The 27,537-nt window shown below is 39.3% G+C and overlaps 1 protein-coding gene across 1 annotated transcript; it reads left to right on the top strand.

Annotated features, from left to right (window-relative positions):
* The first annotated feature begins 367 nt into the window (after window positions 1-367).
* On the top strand, window positions 368-27,477 carry IKZF3 (IKAROS family zinc finger 3). Its single transcript, XM_046674566.1, has 6 exons — window positions 368-468; window positions 825-1,085; window positions 1,973-2,140; window positions 4,625-4,741; window positions 12,859-12,975; window positions 23,346-27,477. Exons 2-6 carry the CDS (start codon window positions 833-835, stop codon window positions 24,047-24,049), a joined length of 1,359 nt encoding a protein of 452 aa, XP_046530522.1. The 5' UTR covers window positions 368-468; window positions 825-832; the 3' UTR covers window positions 24,050-27,477.
* Window positions 27,478-27,537: the final 60 nt, after the last annotated feature.

The following is a 27,537-nucleotide window of genomic DNA, read 5'->3' as shown; positions in this document are numbered from 1 at the left end:
TGCTCCTCTCCTATCCGGTCCTGTAATTCTAGGATCTTGAGTTCATCCCTCCCTAACTTGGGTATAGGTGCCCTTCCCTTGCTTAGGTTGAGCTCCATTTACCTGTGTCAATGAAAGTGACTCCTTAGAAGGTTATGTTAAAGAATTACTTCTCCTTTTATCTTTCTCAACAGTATTTCACTAGTACTGCCAGCTTCCTCTACATTCAGTGTTGTCTCTTTATCAGTTCCGAGAGAGAGAGAGAGAGAGAGAGAGAGAGAGAGAGAGAGAGATAAGACTCTTTTAGCAGTTCATATACATGGAAGGGGAAGAGGCAAAGCATGGCTTAAAATCAGAAAAACAGTATTAACTAGTCAACTCTCAATCTTAGTGACTTAAATTGGATACATTTGAAGGATTAAAACAGTTTTTTCTTCTTGAAACCAAAGAGCACATCACCTCGCCTCTTAACTGCAGCCACCAAAAAAGGTACTAGATCTGAGAACCTTTCTTTTCCCCCAGTACTGGAGAAGAGTTGTGCAAAATGTTTTTTTTCATGGTTTCTTTGAGCAGTCATAGCTAAAATCTGTTATCTCTAATTTTCTGGGTGTCCTAAAACGCTGTCATCTATTTCTGTGTGCGTGTGAGTGTGTTTTCCCCTGACTGTGGTTCTGAATTCAAATAATGAGTAATCATCCTAGTGGCGTTTTCTTGTTTTGTAAATGTACAATATTATGTTAGCTTCATTTGGTATTTCATTGTCAGTTGTGAGTCCCTGCTCTTTGAGCTGCTTTGATAGCCCCAAATACAATCATTGTTCATTTCTTGCATTTTCCTCCCTGCAGATGATTCAATGAAAGTGAAAGATGAATACAGTGAAAGGGATGAGAATGTTTTAAAGCCAGAGCCCATGGGAAATGCAGAAGAGCCTGAAATCCCTTACAGCTATTCAAGAGAATATAATGAATATGAAAACATTAAGTTGGAAAGACATGTTGTCTCGTATGATAGTAGCAGGCCAACCAGTGGCAAGATGAACTGCGATGTGTGTGGATTATCCTGCATTAGCTTCAATGTCTTAATGGTTCATAAGCGGAGCCATACTGGTAAATAGTCTCCTTTATCCATTCTTCTGAAAACTCTCGTAATGCAGCCATGTGAGAAATGAAGTGGTGGAATTTGGGGTGACTTTTGATTACTTTCACTGATTTTTGCTATAATTCTGATGTATCTCTTCTCTCCATTTCCATTTAACCAGTGATTTTTAGTCCTGCTTCACCATGCATTTGGCAAACATACTGCAAATGCTATGAATAAAAACAAAGACTGTAGAGGGCACAGTGTTCTAGGTCCGCCAAATATTTTTTTCTTGAGTTGATAAGTAGGAGTTGAATTGTGTGATTTGCTTCTTAGGCATCTTTCATATATTTTTACATAACTTTTAAAAAAGCAGATCTCATTATTGGGTTCAAATTTGGTAGATGAAAGGATGTAGTTTTTATGACCAGTTTAAAAAAAATTATCTTCAGACAGTAAACAGGTAGTCTATAGAAATGCATACAATCACAACAATCCTACTGAGCCCAATAGATTCCTTCTGCAATCTGATATAAAGACTTTAAAAAGAAGCATTTCTGGCCCTCGATACTTTATTAGGACTTGAGTCTGTGACTCTTTTTTCAGACTGAGATTATATTCAAAAGGAATGCTAAGTAATGTAAAAACTTACATCCAGAAAGCACTTCTAGAGCTACTCTTGTTTCTTTGCTCTGATCCAAGACGATACCTAAAACAGCCTTGCTAGGGAGTGCTTTTTCTCTTCTAGAGGGAAGAGTCCATTAAGTCTTATGCTTGCCTTGAAATATAACTCCCAGCCAATCCCAGTATGAACAGAAACTGTCTAAACGATGAGCTTTTGCTAGAGGCAGCTAATCTGTGCATATGCTTCTCCACTTGCTGGTGATCAGAAATCTCCTTTTTGTCCTTTTTAAAGGTGAACGCCCATTCCAGTGTAATCAGTGTGGGGCATCTTTTACTCAGAAAGGTAACCTCCTCCGCCACATTAAACTGCACACAGGGGAAAAACCTTTTAAGTGTCACCTCTGCAACTACGCATGCCAGAGAAGAGATGCACTCACAGGTCATCTTAGGACACATTCTGGTAAGTGAGAGCAATGAGCATTCCATATCTAGTAAATGTGTGTTCCTCCATGCCCGTTGCAGAAACTAGAAAGAGTTAAGTATGGAGGTTTTCATCTGTCATTCCTGTTCTGAAGGGTTACAACAGCAGAGACCTCTAGGGCTAATTACACTCCATTAAGGCATTAATTGCTCTCCGTCTGGCTCACTGGGGATGATCATCTCCTTACCATCCTTGCTCCCCTAGAGAACAACACAGTCAGACAGGAAAAGCCTGCTCTATAAAAACGCCTTTTTAGTTTTTGTGAAGAAATTATAGCCATCAGTATTTTCTTATAGTAAACTTTATTAAAAGATTATTTTTCTAGGGGGCTGGGCTGGTGGCACAGCAGTTAAATTCGCACGTTCTGCTTCTCAACTGCCCAGGGTTCGCCGGTTCAGATCCCGGGTGCGGACATGGCACCACTTGGCAAAAGCCATGCTGTGGTAGGCGTCCCACGTGTAAAGTAGAGGAAGATGGGCATGGATGTTAGCTCAGGGCCAGTCTTCCTCAGCAAAAAGAGGAGGACTAGCAGTAGTTAGCTCAGGGCTAATCTTCTCCACAAAAAAGAAAAAGATTATTTTTCTAAAAACACACACACATTTTTCATTCAAAAGTCTAGACAAGCAAATAATGTACAGTTTGTAAATTATATAAAACTGTTAACTGGGATGGGGCTGGCTCCGTGGGTGAGTGGTTAAGTTCGAGTGCTCTGCTTCCTCAGCCCAGGGTTTCACCAGTTCATGGCATCGCTCATCAAGCCATGCTGAGGTGGCAGCCCACATTCCACAACCAGAAGGACCTACAACTAGAAATATACAACTGCGTACTGGGGGGCTTTGGGGAGAAGAAAAAAAAACCCTGTAAACTTGGGTTAAATCATTATTAGAGAGTTACTTTTGACCATTCTGGGCTAAATTTGGGGAGTTTTTTGGCCATTCTGGGATAAATTTCTGGGTTTTTAAAATTGAAATATAATTGACCATATAACATTGTATTAGTTTTAGGTGTGGATGGGCTAAATTTCTTAAACCCAACTTTCTTCTTGATCAGCCTATTTATTTTTAATCTCTAAAAGATGAGCAGCAATAAGAATTCATAAAAAGCTATGTTCTGTCTTGCTGTTTTTACTCCTTATTTTGACCAAGCAAGATAATAAATTTTTTTTCAACATTTAGAATTTCCCTTCTAGAAAAATAAAACTGAGTTTATTTTCAAATTTGGGACCTCATGTTCTTGATGTTATCTGACAAAATTTTAATTGAAGAAAAAAAAAAGGGTTTGTTTTTTTGTTAATCCACGTACTGCTTTGACTAAAACCCAGCCCCAAACCCGCAACTGGTCACAATTCAGAGAGTAAGGATTAAACAAGTCAGCCCCAACAAAACCTACTATGAGAGATCATAAGTGGCCAAAGAAGGGTTTCTTTTACAGCTCATTGTTCAAAGTAATGAATTAAGGCTGAGTTTGGTCCAAAAAATTAGAATAGTTTGCTTCTGTTGCTTTTTTCAAGTAAGATCCAACAATAGTAGTCATTTTTAAGACAGATTCTAGAGGACCCCAATTAATACAGAAACTTAACATTTTTAGCCCTAGCACACCTTTATTTATTTTAATTTGGGGTTCTATATGGATCTTTTAGTGCTTTACGTCCCAAAGGGTCTGTTTTAAACAGAGCAAGAGGATTAGAAAATAATAATCTCAGTCCCTAAAACTCTGATAAATTCATAAGGAATACTTTATCAACAAATCAGAAAGACCAGTCCTGCACACAAAGTTGAAGTTATTACCTACATATTTCGAGCAATAAAGCATTTGGAGGAGTTGGGAGGGTAAAAGTGGTCTGAATTGTATGGATGAACTTTTGAGGAAACTTTTGCTTTATCTTAGAAATGAAGATGAAGTCATTTTTTCAATTCATTTTTTTTCTATTATTCAGATATATCCTTGGTTAGCTCAGTTTTTATTGATTTAGCCCAGACTTTGCTATAGCTACTTGGCAAGGATGAGCCAAATTTATCCAAAAATGTCAATGCTCTAAAAAGGCCATCCGTTTCCAGCTGAATGGCTAACTGCCACAAACTGCAGCATTCTTTATTTACAGCCAGATGGATGTCACAAAACAAGAATCTCTTCCTATTTCATTCTTAAGCCACACTAACCTCCTTGAAGAATACCCTATTCTTTTCCCTAAAGAAACAAGATTGATCTGGAGCCAGAACACTGTGCTCAGTGATAATCATTAAATCTAAATCCTTTCATTTGTGAAAGGAGGCTATCCTTTCAGAGAATAGTCTAGCATAATAATCAATCGTAGACCTTAACGTTATTTCAGTTTAGAACCCAAATACTCTGGCTTCTCTCAGCAGTCTCATTCCTCATGGACAGTTTTCACAGAGCCCTAATACACCGTTTGTTCTATAAACCCTGAGGGTCACTGAGTGCCCCTTTGTGCTCTCCTTATAGTTGAGAAACCCTATAAATGTGAGTTTTGCGGAAGGAGTTACAAGCAGAGAAGTTCCCTTGAGGAGCACAAGGAACGCTGCCGTACATTTCTTCAGAGCACTGACCTGGGTGAGACTGGTGAGTTCATACAACACTCATTCCACATACATTTAGTGAGCATCCACTGTTCTAGGTGGTGGACTAAATAGTAGTGAATAAAAAGACAAAAAAATCCTGCCCTCGTGGAGTTTATATTTTAATAAAGAAAGACAGACCATAAACAAAGTAAATAAGTAATTTATACAGTGTATTGGAAGGTAGTAAGTGCTACTGAGAAAAACAAAGCAGGTACTAGGGATGGAGGGTAAGTCAGGGAAGGTTTCAATGAGGTGACTTTTTAACAGACTTAAAGGGGTGAGGAGAGAGCCCTACAGATAACTAGGAAATAGCAAGTGCAAAGGCCCTGGGGCTTGAGTTTGAAGAAGTGTAAATAGTCCTGTGTGGCTGGAGCAGAGTGAGTGAGTAATGGATGTGAGGCCAGAGAGAAAATGGGAAACCAGGCCTTACCAGGCCTTATAGGTCATTGTAAAGACTGGCTTTTACTTTGAGTGAAATTGAAAATCTTTAGAGGGTTTTGAACAGAGAGGTGACATGATTGGACTTCTTATTTGAAAAGAATCACTCTACTTGCTATTAAGAATAGATTGTTTTGGGGGAAAGATAAAAAATTGGGGCATCCAGTTAGAAAGCCATTGCAATAATACAAACAATAGAAGATTGTGTGTTGGTTGTGGTAGAGGTGGTGAGAAGTGTTCTAATTCTGTGTATAAAGATAGAGCCGACAGTATTTCCTAACAGATTGATGTGGGATGTGATGAGGAATGCAGTTGTCATTAACTGAAATGGCAAAGATGGAGGGTAGAGGAGCTTGAGGCGTGGCTAGGGCAGAGTTTATTAAAACCACAACGATTTTTTTGCACAAGGCCCAAAAGTCATATACTTGTCTACTCATATGATTTATTGTGATGCTTATATTTGGGTTTTGGAGTTTCATATTTTGTTCAGTATTTTGAATTATATACTGAATGGCAACTGGTTGAAACACTAGATGTCTTTCCATCTATCAATTGTGTTTTATTTATTTTTCATTATTAGTTGAAACAACCTGAAACTTTTTTGTGTCACATCTCGGCTGTTGTCCTTTGTCCTATCCAGTTGACCATCAGTTTGGTTCTGCAGCTTGAATTGTCACACATTTTTATTTGGTTACTTGAACCAGTTGCTTGTTTAGAGTAGGTACAAATCCTCATGGGATTTGATGTTTGACAAAAGTAGTTGCGCTTGAATAGTTTGAACATTCTAAAGCAGAAAGATTACAAAAATATGACAGAAATAATGTGAAACTCAGGAAAAATGCAGTGGAAATCATGAGTAGTTTAACTGTACCAGTTTTGAGTGAGAGGAAACTTTTGTTTTAGATAAAGCCTATTTTATGGTGTTAGGAGCTGGCCAACTGAATTCCGTTGGTTTGCAGTGCTTCTGCTTTTTATCCTGATGGCATCTTTGGTTTTATCAAGGAGTTGGATTTCCTCCTTATTTCTAAAGAGAAATGTTTACTCTCTTTCAAAAAAAAACCTAAAACGGGTTTTGACATCTTAAGCAATATGCTTAAGGTCAGTCAGGCAATACTTGGGCATCTTTACCTGCAGTTCCATATTTCAGACAGTAGACCAACCTCTTACTGTGAGAAATTCCAAGGTTATGGAAATCTATTATATTCCAAATAGAATCATTAACATGTAAAGCTAGAAGGGTTAAAGAGAGCATCTAATCCTACCTCCTCATTTTAGAGGTGAGGAAATTGAGACTCATCAAAAATTCAATGACTTAAAAATCATTTCAGTAAAATCAAATTAGAACTTTTCGTTGTTTTCATGATTAGCTATAATTTTTTGTTTTCAAAAATGTATTGAGATTATAACTCATACACCATAAAATTCACCCTTTAGTGTACAATTCAGTAGTTTTAAATGTATTCACAAATTTATACAACCATCACCACTATCTAATTCCATGACATTTTTGTCACCCCCAAGAAAAACTCTGTGCCCATTAGCAGTCAGTCCTCATTCCCTGTCTCTCCAGCCCCTGGAAACCACTAATCTACTTCCTATCTCTATGAATTTGCCTATTCTGAACATTCATGTAAAAAGAATCGTACAATATGTGGCCTTTTATATCTGGCTTCTTTCACTTAGTGTAATGTTTTCATGGTTTGTCCATATGGTAGTGTGTATCAGCACTTTCTATGGCCAAATAATATTTCATTATATGGATTTATCACATTTTATTTATCCATTCATTAGTTAATGGACATTTGGGTTTTTTCTACTTTTAGAAAATATGACTTTATTAGCTATATATTTTTAAAGCTTATATATTATCTGGTTAGCAAAAGAAATATAGTAACACACAGACTAATAGACATACACATATACATGAATGTGTGTCTTGATTCTCCTGGAAATAGGGGGAAAAAAATCAGTAAACTGCCCTCTATGATCAGTAAGTTCAAAATTGATGATTTTGAAGTAAGGTTACCTACCACCTTACTTTCCATCTCCATAACTTTTTTAAGGAATTTCAAATTAGGAAAGTATCAAAAGAAATATTTTTGGTATCTTCACTGGTATGAGGTGATTCAGGAAATGCTGAAGTACAGAAGTTAAGTTAATTTGCATTTCGTAGGGTGGTTTGATAGATATGTGCAGCATACTTTAAGTCTCAGCAAAAAAATAAAGGGTTAACTAAGTCAGCAAGTTTTGATTTTCTTTAAAAACAAATATGTTGTAATGGTGGTTTCAGGTTACAAAATGTATAAAGTCACAGCTTAATCAACTATAGTAAATACTGCATGTCAGTCAATATAGTACTCTTTCAAATAGTTCTCATGATTTTGCCTAAAATCCAAAATGTAAAGAATGTTTAATCTAACACAAGCCAATCCTTTAATTATTGCCACTGCTCTCTATATGGTTTCCATTTCTGTTTCCTTCTTAAAATTGGGAGTCTCTGTCTGGACATAGTGTTCCATTCTGAGCCTGACCAATATAATATCCCCAGTGGTAGATCTTATCCCTTCATCCCTAGCTTTTAAAGTGATGATGCTCCATTACTACTGTGGATGCTGCCCTTATTCATCAAGTGGCTTATTGTAAATTGAAATGCAGCCTTGTGTGAGAGCCAAGCCTTGGGAGAAACCTGCCCCCATCAGGAAGCAGGCCTTTATGGAAGCAGAAGAGATGAAAAGGCCTTGGCCTAGAGACCAGTCTACAAAAGACTGCCATGTTGGGCAACAGGACTTCTGGCCTTGCTAAAATCATTTTGTTTTTTTCAGACAGCATTTGTTGGATTCTCTATGTGCCAGGCTCTGTGTCAGAGCTGTTTGTTAAGATGAGTGAAGGTTAAGCCCCTGCCCTTGAAGATCTTACAGTCCAACAAGGGAATGGGCACTTGGTCTATTAGTACAATACAAACGTCCAATAGGGACACATGTCCTATTGCTACTTCAGTCCAAGTCTCTACACCGGACATCACCAGTGACCTCATCATGATACTCCTCCAATTCTGTGGTCTTAATGGAGTATAACTGAAAAGAAGAAGGAACATAGAAGACCACGGATTTCATTTTCTCATTAGCTTGATCCTTATTCCAGAAAGGGACTAACAGCTGGTATAGAGATTCACTTAGCCTCATTTCACACAAATTATGAGTACTGGGAGCGGGACATGTTTTTGTATGACAATGTTCTAGCAATAACGAGAGTTTTAAAGTAATTGAATAATTAAATTTATTTATGAATCTAGGAGTCAAAACCTTTTATCTGCATTATCATGGTTTCATTTGAGCTAATACAAGCATGAGAGTTTCAGAATAAACTTATATTTTTACCAAGTATCAGTCCAAAGAAAAAGTTTAAAATGTTTTAAAAGTCTGTTTTCCCAACAGATTATTCTTTTTAAAAATCAATACTATCTCACAGGTAGTATTCATTCTACTTGGTCAAAAAGGCACAGTTTTATGTAACTTTTTTGTTGGAACCTGCCTCAGTCTTTGATAGCAATCTCTTGTTAGACAATTCTTATTGCACAGTGACACCCCGTTGTTCCACACACTATTAGCTACTGACTGACCACACCATAGAAGAGACAGGAAGCAATGCCTCTTATTTGAGCTCTGTTTAACACTTCAAGAGCTAATGAAGGATTTTGCACAAAAACAAAAACACTACAAATTACATAGTTAAATCTGCAATCACTTTGAGATAGAAATTGCATCATGGAAACAGTTAACTAAAAACCGGAGAAACTATTAAGACTTGTGCAGAGATTAAAGGTAGTAACCTATTCTGTAATTATGACTTCCTATAAGTTTTATTTATTTTTTCGACATGTCTTTAAAACCATTTTGCTAATGAAAGTTGGTATATCTACTATAGAGTAGGCAAGTGACATCGAGGGGAATTGATCCAGAATTACAGTCCTACTCCTTCTATGCTCACTCCTGAACCAAGTGTGCAAATTGTTCCTTGCCCCTGTCCCATATTCCCCACACCCACTCCTTGCAACATTAAACTGCCAAACACCACCCAGGAACGGATTTCCTATTTCATCATTTAAACCCATTATCTTGTTCCCTTACTATCTTGCCAAACTGGTTTCCCTCCACTTACATTTCTGAGACATGATGTGGCAAGATAACAAGTCTAGACTATTTGTATAAATAGACAGTTGGGTCTTAAAGTTGAAGCAGAGGACCAAAAGCCAGTAGTCCTTTTTTTCTTTTCAGTGTACTGCCTAAACTCCTTATAATCCCAAAGAGATTGTCTAACTCCAAAGCATTTCTTTGTGTTTTAAAGAGTGCTCATTTAGTGGCATTGTGTAGCAGCTGTCCAACAATTGCAAGGCAAAAGACTAACAGTTTGGAAAAGAAAATGAGAGTGCACCATATTCAAATGAAATTTTAACCTTTGCCTAACTTGCCAATTGGAATATACAGTTAACTGAGTAAAGACTAACTTAATCTCTGGAGTGTGTTCACATATACAGTGAGGGTTGGGGTCTTGGAGCTTATGTTTTGAGTGAAGAATCCAGAGAGAGAGTGTGAGTCGATGGAGCCCTCTAGATGAGTTTTAGAGGATTTCTTTCACTATAACCAGAGTTGTGGAAATGGGAAAGTCTTCACCTATGCCTCAAATTATCTGTCTATCCATAAACACTCCAGAATTTTATCTTTTTAAATGTCAGGCATTTGGTCACTGATCTACAGAGTAAGATTATCTAGAAATGACTGTCAAGACAAGCTTGGTGAGTAACCAGGGATGAAAAGTGATGTTATCTCGGAAGGTTGCCATTTAGTGACATGCCCTAATTACGTTATTTAGGTCAGTGTATCCCCACTTTAGCATCCTCCCAAATATAGAGGATATTGAGTGTGTGTCCTCAGAAAGCTGTTTGTGGGAACTGATAGTGACTTAGGTAAAATGTAGACGGTGACTGCCACGAGGCAGGTGGGAAACTAGGCAGGCAGCATAATGCTTGCAGTCAGTGCTGGGACTGAGCAGATAAATCTCTGGGTGACAACTGAGCCATTTGAGGAGTGACTGCCACAGACGAGTAAGAATAGCGGTAAAATGGGGATAAAGTTAAAAATTCCCAGAGTACTGTTTTTTCATTCTCATTTCGCTATAAATCTTTTCGGTAATAAATACAAGATGGAAGGGGAGCCTTCCCAGGATTTAATCCTCTCAAAGTTGCTCAAACCAGAATGAATGTTCCCAAAGCACAAATTTAGCTGCCTCTCCGATGCTTCTAAGAAAACGCCTCCTTATAACAGCCTCAGGAACTTATTTCAAATCCCAGACCTTTGTCTTTCATCTCTCTGCTCTTGGGGCTCTGGGTAGTGCCACATCTGGTGGTGGTTTGTGTGAAAGGAAATAATATATATATAATAGTTTCCTGTTTGGTCATTTAAACCTTTCCCTGTGCTGGACAGAATTTGACCCACTTTGCTCAATAGCAGAGTCCTGTCACTAAAGTGCCAGTTATTTACAACGGTTGGTCAGACAAAGTTGCAGTGCTTTACCACGAGCCCAAAAGCTGCCCGGGCCCCTTATTCTGACCCTTATTGTTTAGACATTTAGACAAACAGTGTTGTTAATAGTTTAAATTGGAGGCTGGGATTTATTTCTTTAGAGCATAGAATTATTTTTGACAAAGTATAGTAAATATGGTCATTATCATCATCCTCTTTGTTTATTCATTTTTGGAGCCAGAGTTCATTTTATTCCTGAATTTAAAAAACCCTGAGCTTTATAATTTATTGTGTAAGACTTGCATACATAGAATTTTAAAAACAAAACCAAAAAGATACTAATAATAAAATGAAAGATATTGAATACCTTGCATTCTCTTTTTCTAATTTGGCTTTGGTTCTCTCACTCTGGTCATACTTAACAGTCTTGCCAAGGACATCTTTCTCTGTCTCTCATTTACTGCAGAGGTGGCCAGTTTTCTTCTTTCTGGGCACGTCCATCTGTGGTATTCAATGTCTGAGAGATCATGGAATTTGTGACATTATTTTTGTATATTAGAATCTCCTCACACAGAAAACTCTTCAACTACAGCAGGATCACTGACAATTCCTAGACTTGTATGTTTATATTTGGAAAAAAAATTCCGTTCTGCAATCATCACTTGCTTTCTACTCTAGTCCCTTAAACTAATTTCAATTTTTTCTTCCTTAGCGATATTAGAAATGTAGATACTTCATTTTTGTTTGGACCTCCTAAAATGCTTATTATAAACCAGGGGGAATTGTTTGTAGCATCACAATATGTTTGTTTAGGGCAGGGGTGAGCAAACTATGACCCTCAGGCCAAATGCAGTCAGCGGCCTGTTTGTACACAGGGGTTTTTACATTTTTAAAGGGTGGTGGGTCAGGAAAAACAACAAAGAATGTGGAACAGAGGCTATATGTGTCCCACAAAGTTTAAAATATTTACTATCTGGCCCTTTACAGAAGAAGGTTGCTGATCCCTAGCTTGGACTAGTATCATGTGTTAAAATTTAAAGCTTTATATTTAGAGCAGCTCGTATCTCTTTGAACTTGAGTCATGAACTCTTTTTGGGTACTGCCTGCTGTACCAGGGTAAACTATGTTATATTTATTCCAACTTAGTGTTTAGTTGATTAGACGTTGGAACTATTTATATATTCTTCTAGTGATTGTCAGTTCTGACTGCATTTTAAAATCATCTGGAGAGCTTTAAAAATACTGTTGCCTAGGCCCCTACACCAGAGATCCTGATTTAATTGATCTGAAGGGGAGGCCTGGGCATAGGTGTGTCTTACGTGCTCTTCAGGTGATTCTAATGTTCAGGTAGGTCTGAGAACCACAGGCCTACACCACTTGAAAGTCTATTTGTGGACTGACAATTAGACCATAATCTTCGGCAGTTTTTATTCACATTTTTCATTAGAAATATAATAAAGATGCATTATACAAATTGCTCTTTAATTTCAAGACAGAAGTGTTGCTCAGGGAAATTTTAACTGAGACAATTTTGAAATGTGAAGAGCATATGAAACAGAAAATGCAGAGCCCAGAGAAATAGAATTTAAAAGATAGGAACTGAAAGGAGCATGCTGGAAAAGAAAAAAAAGAAAAAAACCACTCAAAATTTCAATACACAAATCACTGAGTAGATTTCTTGCTATCTGGGTAAGTGTCTATTTTCAAAAGTGCTATTAACATAAACAGAGCAGTAAATCTGGGGCACCATACTTTTTTTTCAAAGTTGTTAAGAAGAATTATATCAGTCTGCAGGTGTCACACGCAGTTACTCAGAATCAGAAAGAAGGCTGATCCGGGGTTAGAAGATCTCCTTCTATCTATCTTTTTGCAGCCAACCACGTCCAGGCTGTTTATTTAATACTTCCTCTTGCTAATGAAGGTACTGGTTGGGGATGGGTCGGGCTTTCCCATCTCAGCATAAGACTGCAAGATTTGAATGTGCCCTGGTGCTGGCTTCAGTGACCACAGCAGGTACCCCAGGCAAGAATCTGAGCAGTAATAACAGGTAACAACAGAGTGTGCATCAGACCTCTGACACTTTTCCTTCTAGTTTATTTCCTTTTCTCCCCATTTACCAACGTGTTCTTTTCCCTTTTCTTTTTACATTTTTCCAAACCAGCAAGTGTGGAGGCAAGACACATCAAAGCAGAGATGGGAAGTGAAAGAGCTCTCGTTCTGGACAGATTAGCAAGCAATGTGGCAAAACGAAAAAGCTCAATGCCTCAGAAATTCATTGGTAAGAATACAACCCTTTTTCCTGCTGTTGTTAGCAGATAGTTTGAATGAGATAACATAGAATGATTACTACACAGGCCCTTCCTAGATTAATCTCTGTTAAAATAAGGTAATTTGTTTTCCATTGTACACTTTTTATTCTTTGTTATTCATTTTGATAACTAGAGCAAATAGAATAAAATATTTTAACTAAAGAATCTATTGAAGATGGGAGTATTTGGTATCCAATTCCCTAAACGGAGTTGGTGTTAAAAATGCTGTTCCTTCCTCTTTATTCTGAATGACATATGTTGCATGAGAGAGTTTATGCAATTTACACCAGTAAGATGTTTGAGATAGCATTTTTGTAATCTTTTGTAATTATATTTTACAACTTGGTTCCGTTATCATGCTCAACCTTTTTTCATGCTCTAAAATGTATTGCCATATTTTCTTGAATTTGATTGAGAGTTGGCTTTAAGAGAAAGTGGTTGGGAAATCACAAATTTAAATAACAGGGTTTGATTTAATCATTTGTCTTACTGGAATTAATTTTTATGCCATTGGTTTTCACGTTGTCAAAAAATACAGCAGAATGAGATGGCTAAGAAATAATTACGTCCATGAAAAGTGTTAGGACTGCCAAATGGCAGAGATATTTTGTTGAACTCTCCCAGATGTTTACATAAATGTGACCATGATATTTAAAATAGATTTGTATTTGTGAAGTAGGCAGCTGAATTGAATGTATCAGTTTTTCTATAAATTGAAAGTCAGTGATATCAAACAAAAATAGTTATCACGTGAAAATAGACCTCCCTCAATACCAATAATATTTTAGAAATCTGTTTTTCCAAAGCTACTTGCTGCTATTGATTTCTTCAGTCCTTTTGTGTTTATTCTTTTCAATAGCTTTTATAGATACTAACTGCCTGCCTGGTTTTTAAATCTGGTTAAATTTTATTCTGTAGTTTTTTTACAGGTAGGCATTTTATGTGAATTATAGAGATATATTGAAAGAACCCATATATTTCAAAATTACCTAGCTTGGTATTTATGCTTATTTATTTTATTTTGATTAGCTGACAACTTTTTGTACCATTTTAGTCACTTTAAGAATAAATTGTGTCAGACTAAAGTGCGTGCATTTCAGTTTAGAGATCCCCTCCTCCTGACCATCTTCTCTCTCCTTGGTGAGAAATGTCAGGGAGCATGTAGTGACTTCCATAGGGAGTTTAGGCACAATGGACCAATTGTGATTCCAAGACATTCTCTGAAAACATTGCTCATATCTTTTGAGCTTTACTTATGTGAAAACTTTATGACTGGAGTACAAAAGAAAGCTTGGATTGTTACTCTGTGTTTTGAGTGTAATTTAATTTGGGGAAAGTTTTGACTCTAGAAATGGCTGAAGCTGATGTGTGGAGGCACATGGGGAGAGATAAGCAAAAAAAAAGTAAAGTGACAATTTCAGTCGAGTTATGGTCAATACATTTTGGTCTAAGAGAACTAAAATATGAAAGAAGGTCCCTCGTTCTTACAGCTGCCCTAAACCTATGGGTGAGCTAAGCCCCTACTTAATCGAAGTTGCTTTGGTATTTTCATGGGTTTAAAAACATGGTTCATCTGTCCAACTCCATGCCATTTGCCTGTTGTGTCAGGGATTCATTCCATCTGTTTATTACCATTGTGACCAGAGCATTTTCGCTCCTGTGTTTCCAGACTCATGAGAGATGCTGATCGTGTAGGTGCTGATTTCCGTCATCTTCTGAACCATCAGAAGTTCTCTCTGTGCTAGAATCAGACCCAGTAGAATTAGTTCTTGATCTGAGCTGAGGTAGCAACTTCAGGGCTTCAGAGCCCCGAATAATTAGGGGAATTTTTTTGGTCAATTGTGGTATAGTGCAGTAGGAAGGGCACTGGATTAGAAGCCAAAAGACCCAGATTCCGATTCTAGCTCAGTCATTTCTTAACCGTGTGTGTTTAGACAAATCACATAACCTTTCTGGACCTCTGTTTACTCATCTGTGAAGTGAGGAGACTGCATAGGTGATAAAGTGATCAGGAAGGCACCTCCCAGCTCTATCAGTCTACAAGTCTGTGAGGTGAATTAGAAAAGGCAGCAATTATGAATACTGCTTTGTGTTTATAAGCCCACATGTGTAACTTCAGATAACTTTTTTCTCGAGGCTGTACAGGTATGGTGTTTATGTTATGAACTATATCATATATTTTAGTCTTTTTTAGGAAGTTGTTAAGTGTGAGAATCTATAAAACAACTGTATTAGCTCAACATTCATATAGTTTACTTAGGGCATTACTACTTGTTTATTTGCTCTTATGTCCATTTATTCATCAAGATATCATTATAGTGCTCCTGCCATATACAGTTGACCCTCTGTATCTGGGTTCCGCATCCAAGGATTCAACCAACCTTGGATGGAAAGGCCTACAATGGTTGTGTCTGTACTGAACATGTACAGACTTTTTTTTCCTTGTCATTATTCCCTAAACAATATAGTATAACAATTGTTTACACGGTATTTGCATCGTATTAGGTATTATAAGTAATCTAGAGATGATTTAAAGTATATGGGAGGATGTGTGTGGGTTATATGCAAATACTACGCCATTTTGTATAAGGGACTTGAGCATCCGGGGATTTTGGTGTTCGTGGGAGTCCCGGAACCAATCTCTCATGGATATCCAGGGACAACTGTGCCTGACATTCTTGTCCCTGAATACTGTTCTAATTGTCTAACATTGGCTTATATCCTGAATCTTTGTTTTAGAGATTTTTTTTTAATTAAAGAAACTCCTTTAATCATTTAACTGAATCAACCTTTTTGATAAAAACCAGTAATATCAAGGGGGGGGGAAGGAATATTATGACACTGTGCAGTGTTTGGGATGAAGTGATATAAAACATATGGGGCTAATGTTTTCCTTCCTCTTCTTTTCTCTCTCCTATATTTCCTCTCCAAGGCACCATTTTCTGAAAAGGTTCAGCTGCCAGGGAAATGGCAATGGGTAAAGTGTGAAGGAAGAATGAGTCACTCCCTTTAATCCTTGCTGACAGTTGCACAGCACTCAGACCTACCTTGGCTTCCCTGACCTCTTGAACTGTGAGGAGAAAGGTGAAATTATACCATTAGGTCAGCCTGTTAATTTCCCAGCAGGCTAGAGATAATTACCAGTAGGTAGCATTTTTCATCCATTAGAAGTGAACTGAGGAAGAGGGACGGATTGGGTTAAGTCTAAATGCATTTAGCAACACAAAACCATGCCTCTTGAAGAGTAAGAGTAAAATTAAGTTGCCCAAGTAGGAGAAAAATAAAGTCATTTTTTCCCTCATTCTCCAAGAAATTTTGTATCCCTTTCTGTAAAATGCGAAATAAATTGACCCACATTCATTGGAAATCAGCATCTTAACATCATCAAAGTAATGCTTAGTTGTTCTTTTCAAAGGACAAGACCTTACTTTTAGCACCTAACCCTTTTAGGGGTTGTCCTTTCTCTCAGTGCTGTTTTCTTGTTATAAACTATTTGACTATACTTCTAACTAGTCCATCTTCAAATCCTTGGCTCAAAACAGAGGCCAGATTTCTTTCCTGGAGAGAGGAGGAAAGTGACTATATTTCTTTTTCTGATTTTCATTCTTTCTCCAGAAACAGATGTGTTATTCAGACCAAAGTGGTTACCATAGCATCTCCTTATTTTTTTAATTCTGTGTATTACTTTATCAAAGGAAGTTTTCATGTTGAAAAGAACATGAAAAAAGATCTCACTTACCCGCGGTAAACATGTTAATGAGGTTTTGACACTTCAACAAACACCGTCAGTTCTGTTCACCCCGTGAAGTAACTAATGAGAGATTGTCTGCTTTGGTTAACAGAGTGACAGGAAGTAGTTTTAATACCTGTTTCTAAGAGCAAAAAGTATCTTCTCCTACCCCTTCCCAAAGGGCTGAAATCCATTATCCTATGAGCATTACAAAGTCATAGCATTTTAGAACTTGAAGAGAGATTCAGAGCCACCCAGTGAAGTTCTTTTACCGAGGAGGGAAGAAGGGTGGGAAAGATGGAGAAACACAGCTGGTAGGTGACAGAGCAGGGCCAGAACCTACGTCTGTAAAGGGGTGCAGCACAAGAAAGCTTCTCTGGGAGGTCAGCCACAGCAACGCATGTCATGTCTGCTATCTGGGGGCTTTGGACGGGGAGGAGGCTAGTCATTGAAAGCTAGTGGGAGAAAAGTCCTTGAAGAAGGGCAGTCATTCTCTCTCAAGGGTATGTTTTCTTGAGAAAAGAACTGTCTTCCACTGGTGACTCCATCAGGACATATGACATCCAAATAGCACTTCACAGTGTCTCAGAGGACAAAGGCTTCTGCAGCAACAAAATGTGGTCTCCAGCTCAGTTTTCCTCACCACCACCCCCACAGCTCTCTCTGTTCTCTCTCCTCCTTCCTGCTTCTTGTTCTGTGGCTCCCCTCTGCTTTCGTCCTCCTGGAAGAAGTGTTAGTCACTTTAGTCTCAATAAGATTGAGATCAGAGCCATAATTATCATCAGATATTCCACTTACCCTACTTACCTGCCTTTTTTTTTTTTTGACATGTGCTTGCAGTAAGAGTAGGTGATAATACACATGAGAAATTGTATGAAAATAGCAGCAAATATATTTAAGTGACTCGAAACTTAAAGACTTAAAGAAAACCTGAATATTTCACATTAACCCATCATGATGACTGTAATATTGGAATTGTGTTATTTTTCTAATGTTCAAATTATTTTTCTCCCCTCTTCAAAAAAAACTTTCAAAGGCTCCCCATTGGAAGAAAATCCAAACCACTCAAGCGTTCTGAGCCTTCCGCAATCTGTTTCCAATTTATCTTTTCTAATTTTATCATTTCAGCCAACTGATCCTTTAATTCAGCCACAGTGAACTACTCCCACTTCTATGTAATACTTTCCCACTTCTATGTAATCGTTCTTTCCGTGCGCTCTGTCTGGAATGCCCTCCCTCACATCTGCCCTTAAAAGTACACGTGGGAGCCAGCCCGGATGGCCTAGCAGTTAAAGTTTGGCGCACTCTGCTTCTGCGGCCCTGGGTTTGGTTCCTGGGCGCAGAACCATATCACTCATCTGTCAGTAGCCATGCTGTGGCAGCGGCTCACATAGAAGAACCAGAAGAACTTAAACTATAGACAACTATCTACTGGGCCTTTTGGGGTGGCGGGGAAGGAATTAAAAAAAGAAAAGGAAGATTGGCAACAGATGTTGGCTTAGGGTGAATCTCCCCCTGCCCAAAAAAAAGTACACATGGTCCACATTCCCAATACTCTGCTGAGCTCTCTCGGTTCTGTCCTCCTTCTGCACTCAGGCAAGTTTAACACTCTGCTTTTTGTGATATATATGACTGTCTCCACCATCATCACTACCACCACCTCAGATTATAGGAAGACTTTAAGAAAAGCATAGATTAATATTTACCCATGTTACAGGTGGCACATTTGAGAAGTGGTCTGTATTTTCCTCTCTCTGCTCTCTTGGCTACTCTATACTTTGTTCCACCACATAGCATTAAGGATACTGGTCTATAATGAAATTGTGTAAATGCTGCATCTCCTATTGGATTGCAGTTATATTTATATTCCTCAAAGCACCTAACATGGTGTGAGGCATATAATTATAATAATAATAATAACAATATATCACTTACTGAGTGCTTACATATGCCAAGCACTCTGGAAGCACTTTATAGACATTGCAACAACTCTGTGCATTATAGACATTTCTTGAATGCATGTGCTAGTCCATATGGAACAAAGCACAGTTGCTTTTCCACTGCGTATGGGAACCATCCCAACAAAGAATCTGAAGTCACTGCCAGTGGTAGGATTGTGCAGCCATGGGCACGGTAGCAGCTGGGAAACAGCAGTTAACACTCGAACATATACTGAGATATATGGGGCCTTGGATTGCATTCTAGTTCTCTATTTACCAACTGGGTAACTGGAAAGTTAATCAACATGTTTACACTTTAGATTCTTCATCTGACTAAGAAATGATAATTCATCTTAGGTAGAATGAGACAATATATGAAGTACCTAAGACAGCACTGGGTTTATAGTAGGGGCTCAATAAATAGTAGCTATTCTTATTAGTATTATGTATAAAGCACAGGGCTAGGAACTGTGAAGTATAAAGACCAGAAGTAAACAGATTAGGGTGGTGGATCTTATCCTTTGACCCCAGAGGCAGAGGTCTGAATCCACATGCTCAGTTAAGGTCCCTTTTATCTCTAGACTGTGATTTTGTAATTCCAAGCTCGCACCTAGAAGCCAACAATCATATGCCCTCACCACATGGCAGCAATTCAGGTCAGGCGGTTGCTCAGAGTTACCAAAGCATGGATATTAAGGATTGGCACCTTTAAAAAGAATCACAGGTAGGGAATGGCCCAACCAGACAGCCTTGGTATCTAAACTTAGGACTTGCTGTTGCTGCTTATATTTTCATTGGAAGAAAACCTCTAATTCAGCCTGAAGCTGCTATCATTAATCATTCAAAGGTGTGGTACAATTTTGACTAGAAACTGGACTAGAGGCGCCATGCAGGTTTGGGAGCAGTTACACTCTTGCGGTTTGACTAACCTTTTTTATGAGTGTGTTACTAAAGAAACGTGAGCTTTTGGCTTTTCAATTACTGTAGCTTACCCCTTCTGAGTTTCATACACATTGAGTCATCGTGTCTACAGGTGACTGATAATCATCTGCACTACTCAACTTACCGTAACTCAGAGATGAGGGGATCTGATGATTGCAGGTTGCGTGCACGTGAAGATCTGAGGCTCTCCCATCCTCTTAACAATGAACGATGGTCTGCCTTAACCACAGAACTCAGTCACATATTTCCACTCATCCAGGGGTTTATTTTCCTCTTAATGTTTTGCCTGTTACAACTTTAGCACTCAGCTGTTTTCTGACATATGCTGCAGGTGGTATAGGTTCTGAAATTATAGGCCTAGTTAAGTAAAGCAAACTCTTGGGAGAAAGGATAAAAGCAGAGTTTGTGATGTGCCTGCCCCACCCCGGAAACTTTCTGGAGCTTGTCTGTTAGGTGAAAAGATAAAAAGATTCTCAAGGACCCCTGGTATTTGGGGAGTTGAGTAGAGCTGGCCACACTGGAAAATCATCAAAAACCTTGAAAAGGCCAAGAAACCAAAGTTCATCATTTCTGTGTCACTTTCAGGGGAATGAATATTTGTGACCTGAGCTGGCTTTCATGTTCTCAGCCTCATTCTTCCTCTTGATCAAAGATGTATCCAATCTGGAAGTTGAAAATAAGAACCATTGATTACTTTGGCCAAGATCTACTTTTCTGTTGCTTTTTATTGAGTTGCCAAGGCAGGGTGTTTTGCTGTGCATATTTTTTCTCTCAGGTTTTGTCTAGAATCTATCACATTGGCTTTAAGGTAGTAGGGATGCATGACAAATCCATCTGATTAGATTAGATCTTTTAGCTGGTCTTTCTGGCTCCAGTTTCTCACTGTTCTGGTCCATCTTACACATTGCTGTTACATTAATATCCTGAAATAAATTTTGATCACAAGCCTCCTTTGCCCAAGGGTACGTAACAGTTTGCTGTTTGTTCAAATCCAAACCCTATGGTGGGTCATTCAGAATGCCCCTCATTTGGTCCTACCATGTGTTATCTTTTTTCAGTATCTCCCAAAATGTGAAAAGCAGAATGCCAGGAGGCCCACAGGGTATTTAAAAACCTTGATCCACCAGGCAAGAAAATTATTTTCTTTTTTTTTTTTTTTTTTGATTGGCACCTGGGCTAACAACTTGCCAATCTTTTTTTTTTTTTCTGCTTTATTTCCCAAACTCCCCCGGTACATAGTTGTATATCTTAGTTGCAGGTCCTTCTAGTTGTGGGATGTGGGACGCCGCCTCAACGTGGCCTGATGAGTGGTGTCATGTCCGTGCCCAGGATCCGAACCCTGGGCCGCCACAGCAGAGCGCGTGAACTTAACCACTCGGCCACGGAGCTGGCCCCAAGAAAATTATTTTCTTTTTAGTTCTCTTTCAATCTCCCTGATTACACCAACGAGAAAGATTTAGACTTAATTTGAAGTTAGTGGTCTTTAACTAATCTCATACTTGGTAATCTCTGTTTTTAACAAAGAGAGAGGGGATCTTCGTCTCCAAGCACTCATAGTAGAATCTGATCAAAATTTAATAAAGTGCTCTGTTTCATTGTCTTTATTTATTTTCTTTTACAAATCCACAATTATGGAAAATTTTTTTTTCTTCTCCCCAAAGGCCCCCAGTACATAGTTGTATATGCTAGTTGTAGGTCCTTCTAGTTGTGCTCTCTTTATTTTTCATTTACCTTCAATTTGTGGCAAGTGATTCTGGTTCTCTGTTTATGTTAGTGATTATAAAGTTTCCTTAAAAAGCAAATTTACTTTAGCAAAAAAAGAAAATGTGAGCTGATTCAAACAAAACAAAAACCCTACCATTTACCAAGTGCTTTCTACGTGCCAGGCACTGCTGTAAGCGCTTACTAGTGACCCTGTGAGGTAGATGCAATTATTATCCCCATTTTACATGAGGACATGGAGCCATAGACAGGTTAAATAACTTGCCCAAGATCACGCAACTAGTAACTGATGAGCCAGCATCAAATCAAGTTCTCAACCACCACACTACCCTGGTGTGTGAATATTGCAGAATGTGAAGGAAAAAGTAAAATTTGAGAAATACCTTATTTCATAGTTCTTGATATAGCTATAGCCAGACTCTCTTAGTCTTCCCTGCTTGTGTCCTGTATAGTCCCACTGCTCTGCCTTCACTCATGCTCCTCCCTCAATTAGGATGTCTCTTCTACCTCTCCAAAAATCTAAATCCTACCAGTGCATCAAGACCCTCCTCAAAATTTACGTTTTCTGAGAATGCTTTCCCTTCCCCAAGTACTCCTGAATTTTTGCATTCTCTTAATATTTAAATATACAATTTGTACCTTGCCCTTATAATTCTGTTTACAGATGACATATTTAATGCCTCAAACTTGGCATTTAGAATAAAGTCAAAGGCCTCCATAGAGCATGGCAGCCCTTTCACAACTTTTGTCATTTATTTTTCTCCAATTCCATATATATAGGTCTTATTTTTCTCCCACTAGGTTGGAAACACCTCAAGAGCAGGAACTGGTTCGTCCAATCCTTTTGTTTTCCTGTGTTTTTTCATTACTGAACTCTTTCCTGTATGGCAGTGACAAGTTTTAGAACCACAACATGCCTAGGAAATGTTATAGAAAAGCAGATGTGGTTCAGCAAATCTCTCCAGGATCCAATGTCTACAGAATGAAAGAGCATCAAAAGTAACCTTAGCCTCACTTCCAGCACCTGACACATCCTCCCTGCTTTCTCTTCTCTCTACCAGCTGCTCACCACTGAGCACATCTGCCATCAGTGCAGACCCTGCTCCTGCCTTCCCTGTGGCCAGAGAGCCTCTGTTTTCTAACACACAACACCCACACGCCCTGAAGGTGGCTAAACTCTGTTTTCAAAATTTCTCAGCAGTTTGACATGAGATGTAGGAAAGGGTGACCACAAATAAATTTTTCAGTTAAGTGTGAGATAGGCCCTAATGATCATATATGTATCAATGATATATTTTTTTCAAGCAAAAGAAGAATAACACGCTTTATGAAAGGGACAAAGTTCATGATCTTTCATCAAGGGAGCTTTTCTAAAACTTTCTACATTTGAAGCTCTTTTACTTAAATCTCAGTCATTCTGGTGACTGACATGTTTGGGGAGTGTTAAGTTGGAGTTTGGGGGGCTATTTTTTCCACCTCTGTAGCTATTTAAAGAGGCTAGTCGCTGACCATCCCCACTTTTTGCAGCACTTCTGTCCCCTTGGCTCCCTAGTATTACGAGCAGAAAATAACAAGGAAAATAAGAGTTTGGGAATTGACTGCATCGTAAGAGTTCACGAACAGCAGAAGTACAGAGGCCCCCATGCTCCTGCATAGTAGTAGCTCCCTTGCCTCCTCTAAATCCCGTCCTAGTATTCTCTTGCTTCCTTTTCTCCAGGGTTCCCCTCTGACATGAGCAGTGGAAACAATCACATTATAGCCTCAACTTAATGACATCTCTGACTCTCCCTTTTGCCTGCTGGCTTAATTTATTTTGACTGGCTAAACGTGCTGTCAACCACTGTCCCCTGAGACATCAGCACCGTATGGAACCATTCTGCCTGGGCTGGTGTTCTTGAGCAGGCAACACGTCCTTCCTCATTTTTCAAGGACTCTGGAAAATAATTTTACAAACTCTCTGCCTTTGTGTTGTTCCTTTTGTAACTCTTTCTTTAACTTGTTCTAGGTGACAAGCGCCACTGCTTTGATGTCAACTATAATCCCAGCTATATGTACGAGAAGGAGAGTGAGATAATACAGACCCGAATGATGGACCAAGCCATCAATAACGCCATCAGCTATCTCGGTGCCGAAGCCCTGCGCCCCTTAGTCCAGACACCACCTGCTCCCACATCAGAGATGGTGCCAGTTATCAGCAGCATGTATCCCATAGCCCTCACCCGTGCTGAGATGCCGAATGGTGCTCCCCAAGACCTGGAAAAGAAGAGCATCCACCTGTCAGAGAAGGGCCTGCCTTCTGAAAGAGGCCTTTCCCCCAATAATAGTGGCCATGACTCCACGGACACTGACAGCAACCATGAAGAACGCCAGAATCACACTTACCAGCAAAATCACATGGTCCCTCCTCGAGTCCGCAATGGGATGCCACTTCTGAAGGAGGTCCCCCGCTCTTATGAACTCCTCAAGCCCCCACCCATCTGCCCAAGAGACTCCATCAAAGTGATCAACAAAGAAGGAGAGGTGATGGATGTGTATCGGTGTGACCACTGTCGAGTCCTCTTCCTGGATTATGTGATGTTCACTATTCACATGGGTTGCCACGGCTTTCGTGACCCTTTTGAGTGTAACATGTGTGGATATCGAAGCCATGATCGGTATGAGTTCTCGTCTCACATTGCCAGAGGAGAACACAGAGCCACACTGAAGTGAACATCTGGTCCCAGAGATGATTTGCGCCTGAGCATTGAACATCATTCTTAAAAACTGATAAATCACTCTCAAAATAAACTCAGTTCCAAGCTCCTTTCCATACCATTTTTAGCATCCAAAGGGTCATATTCACATGGGCAACAGAGAAACGCTGAGTTCATTCAGAAATTGTTTGCAGATATGTCATGTTACTACTTTTGTGAAACTTTTGTTTTCCCACCAAGGACTTGAATTTTATATTTAAAAGCCAATGAAGTATTTAGTCATTATCTTTTGCAGCAACAGAGCAGGCCTTCCTTGGAGTTTGTTGTGAGTCAAAAGAATCCCCTGGTTGTGCTGCATGAGACATTCTTTCTGAGATTCATCAGCCATATGTGGAAAAGCCTTTTGGTCATATGCCCAGGACCACAGAGAAGAAGAGCTGACCAGCTGACCTTGCTGGGAAGCCTTGCCTTTCTGCACTTAACACAGGCTGAAGGGTTAGGATATAATCTCCCCATTCCAAATTATAGTCTATTAATAAGGAAAAGAACAGCAATAAGATAAGTTATCTGTTACCAATAACTGAAGACCCCAGTCTCCGAGCATCAGATCCATTTCTTATCACACAAACCAAAAAAGAACAAGTCATCTGATGATACTTCTGCTTCTACCCTTTACCCTCCCATCTCCAATTAAAAGCTGCTTTGGGCTAAACCAGTCGTCTATAGGGGAAATTCTATACCAGGAGACCCAATGGTTTTAAATATAGACTATCATTGAAACTCCAGGAAGTTGTCCACTGTGGTGACGGCATCCATTTCTTGTAATCAAGACTGGCAGAACTGGGCTCTGAAGGGTGAAATGCTTCAGCACCACCACCCGGGGGAAAAAAAAACCAGCTACCTGAAGTTCTTGGTCTCTTTCATGGAGTATCGGTGTACAGACCCAAAGCAAACTCGCCAAAGATTTTTTTGACAAAAAATACCAGAAAGTCCAAAAAGTGTGACTTAGTGTCCCCTTCCCCACAGGAGAGGAATCAGGGACAGATGCCATGAGTGCTGTTTAGATCAGAGCTGAACTTCATGATGGGGTGAGGAGGGGAGCACCTCTGCGGACGGGTTCTCCTCCATCAGACAGGTTGGGGTTTTCCCCCCGGTTTTCAGTGGAGTTGCTGTGTCCCACAAAGATTCCTGAAAGTCTAATCTTGGTTCTGCAGATGTATCAGTCATCTTACCGTGAGTTATGGGACATGCTATCAAGGAAGAGCACTGTGATAACTACAAAATTAGCGCTGGAATAGGGGTCACAAAATCGGTTTGCTAATTCCATATTTGCCACTAATTAGTTGTATGACTTTGGGCAGACCACTTAATTCTTAAGACTAAGTTTCCTCAACCGTAAAATAAGAGTTGAATTCAGACATTCTGTAAGGTCCCTTCCAGCTTTACATTTATGTGATTATGCAGTAACCACAGTTAACTTTTAAGCCTCTTAATGTATGGATATTAAGCAGAAGAGTATGTATATGAATTATCTGTTTCACATTTCTTTGGTGTGAAAATGGTAGCTGTTGTTAAGTTTTTCCTTTAACCACTGAGTTGTGAATGTGAAGATGGTGGGGAGGAACAAAAAACAGGAAGGTATTTTGATCTTGCCCCAAAGTGTACACACAAACTGGCACCTGCAGCTGCTTGCCAAAGGCTTTTTTTTTTTTTTCCCCCCTTTTTAAGAACTTCTGTTAGGGAAAATAAATTCTGCTTCCAGGGACAACTTCATGGAGCCTATTTACAAATTAAGAGTCAGCTTTGTGAACATTTCTACCAGAGCCAAGAATCCCAAATTCCTAGCAGATTAGTGTTTTATGTATCTGCCTTGATATTTCGAAAGGGCTCACGCATTAGGTTCAAACTCAACTCGTTCATGTGCTGCCAGTAATTAAAATGTTCCACCTCAGTCTGCACAAATGGCTTATCCTTCTTTGTAGCATGGCGTCTGTCTCAGGAAAAAAGATTTTGTGAAATTCCATGGCAACAGTCCCAACATGTTTGAGATTTCAGCTAAAAGACTAGCTGTATTTCAGTGTGTAGTCTTCAGTGTATCACTGTATTTCCGTAATCGTAGGCTCCAAGCCATGCCAGGTTGCTTATACCCATTGTGAAAGAGGAGCTGCTTATTATATTCTTAAAACATCACACATCCTGTTGACTCTTCAGCGGACAAAAGAAAGAGAATTTGGAAGCAAGGACTAGTAGGAAAGAAAGCTAGGGAAACCAAGCATTTCCACCAGATTAGTGGGAAAGTCTGCTGAAGAGACCAACTTTTGCACCTTAAGGTAGTGAAACTAAGGACCATCCCACTAACCTGGGGACTCTTTGTAGATATGACCCTCATTTTCCCTGTGACTAATAGATTTTCTGAATGATTTCCATTCTTCTGAGGTCAGTTTTCTGAGTGGGGTGACCACTCACAAAGGCTGCACTTTCATTGTAGCATTCTGAGTCTAGGTTGAGGCATGTCAAGTCTAGAGAAAATTTTTATGTGGAAACTCCACATTCTTAAAGTTGAACCGGGTGGTATATAGTGGTTACCACCTCAAAGGTAAACACTTCTGTAGGTACTCTTTATACTAATTAACGCCCTCCTCCCCCCACTTGCTGGGTGGGTGAAAGAGAATCTTAGCAAGATACCTAGAGAGAAGGGCGGGATCAGGATTCACATCTGACCCTCTTGGAAACTGAATTCGTGTAGCAGCTTCAGGCAGCACATTTACTTTCTCAGCCAGAGTCCCTGTGAATGTGAGCCTTGTAGGTCTTCTCTCCTTCATTTCCCACCAACCCTCTTATTAGGCAGGCCTACCACCACGTACCCAGGAGGCCACAATTGGAGAAACAACCAAACCCATGAAGAGTTCCTTGCAGCCAAGGTGACAGAATCTGGGTGAGGGTAGAGAAGGAAGAGAACTGGCTCTCCAGGTGGTCCTTCTCACTGTTTGGAGTGTTGCGTAGGTATTTTCTACTGGCCCAGAACTAAATAGAAGTGTCTCCTCCATGACCCCCGCCACCAGGAAAAAAAAATATTAATAAACCCACCAGTGTTTAGATTCCTTAAGTCATTCTCCCAAAAAGAGATCTGCCTTGACATAGATAAGCTAGCTAATCTTATACTATGTTACCCATTCTGAGCTTTTCCTGACAGCTTCTGACTTTGTCAGTGACAGAACTTATTACCTTTTGAATGCAGCTCTTAACATTTTGCTAGCCCGTAATCATTAGGCCCAGATATAAAATGACCCCAGATTTCTCTTGGAAAGAGAAATGTTTAAAAACACAAAATTGTACTCAGTTGAAACACTGTGTTCTTAACAAATCTCACATCAACATGAAGTTTTTCCAAACAGCCTCTGTGTCACTCTTCTTATTCTCCAACTCTGCTTTATACACCCCCTCCTTCCCTCCCCCCCCCCCTCCCCAAATCTCCACTTTTTTTTTTTTTTTTTTTTTTTTTTT

The sequence above is a fragment of the Equus quagga genome, chromosome 11 (assembly GCF_021613505.1).
Source record: "Equus quagga isolate Etosha38 chromosome 11, UCLA_HA_Equagga_1.0, whole genome shotgun sequence".
Classification (NCBI taxonomy): domain Eukaryota; kingdom Metazoa; phylum Chordata; class Mammalia; order Perissodactyla; family Equidae; genus Equus; species Equus quagga.
The sequence above is the reverse complement of the archived record's forward strand: the minus strand, read 5'-3'. Positions and strand labels throughout refer to the sequence as shown.

Excerpts from the sequence above, each read along its gene's own strand:
- IKZF3 (XM_046674566.1), top strand. The coding sequence starts at position 833 with ATGAAAGTGAAAGATGAATACAGTGAAAGGGATGAGAATGTTTTAAAG. Across the intron at positions 4,742-12,858 it reads CACTGACCTGGGTGAGACTG|CAAGTGTGGAGGCAAGACAC; the intron begins GTGAGTTCATAC and ends TTTCCAAACCAG. Across the intron at positions 12,976-23,345 it reads AATGCCTCAGAAATTCATTG|GTGACAAGCGCCACTGCTTT; the intron begins GTAAGAATACAA and ends AACTTGTTCTAG.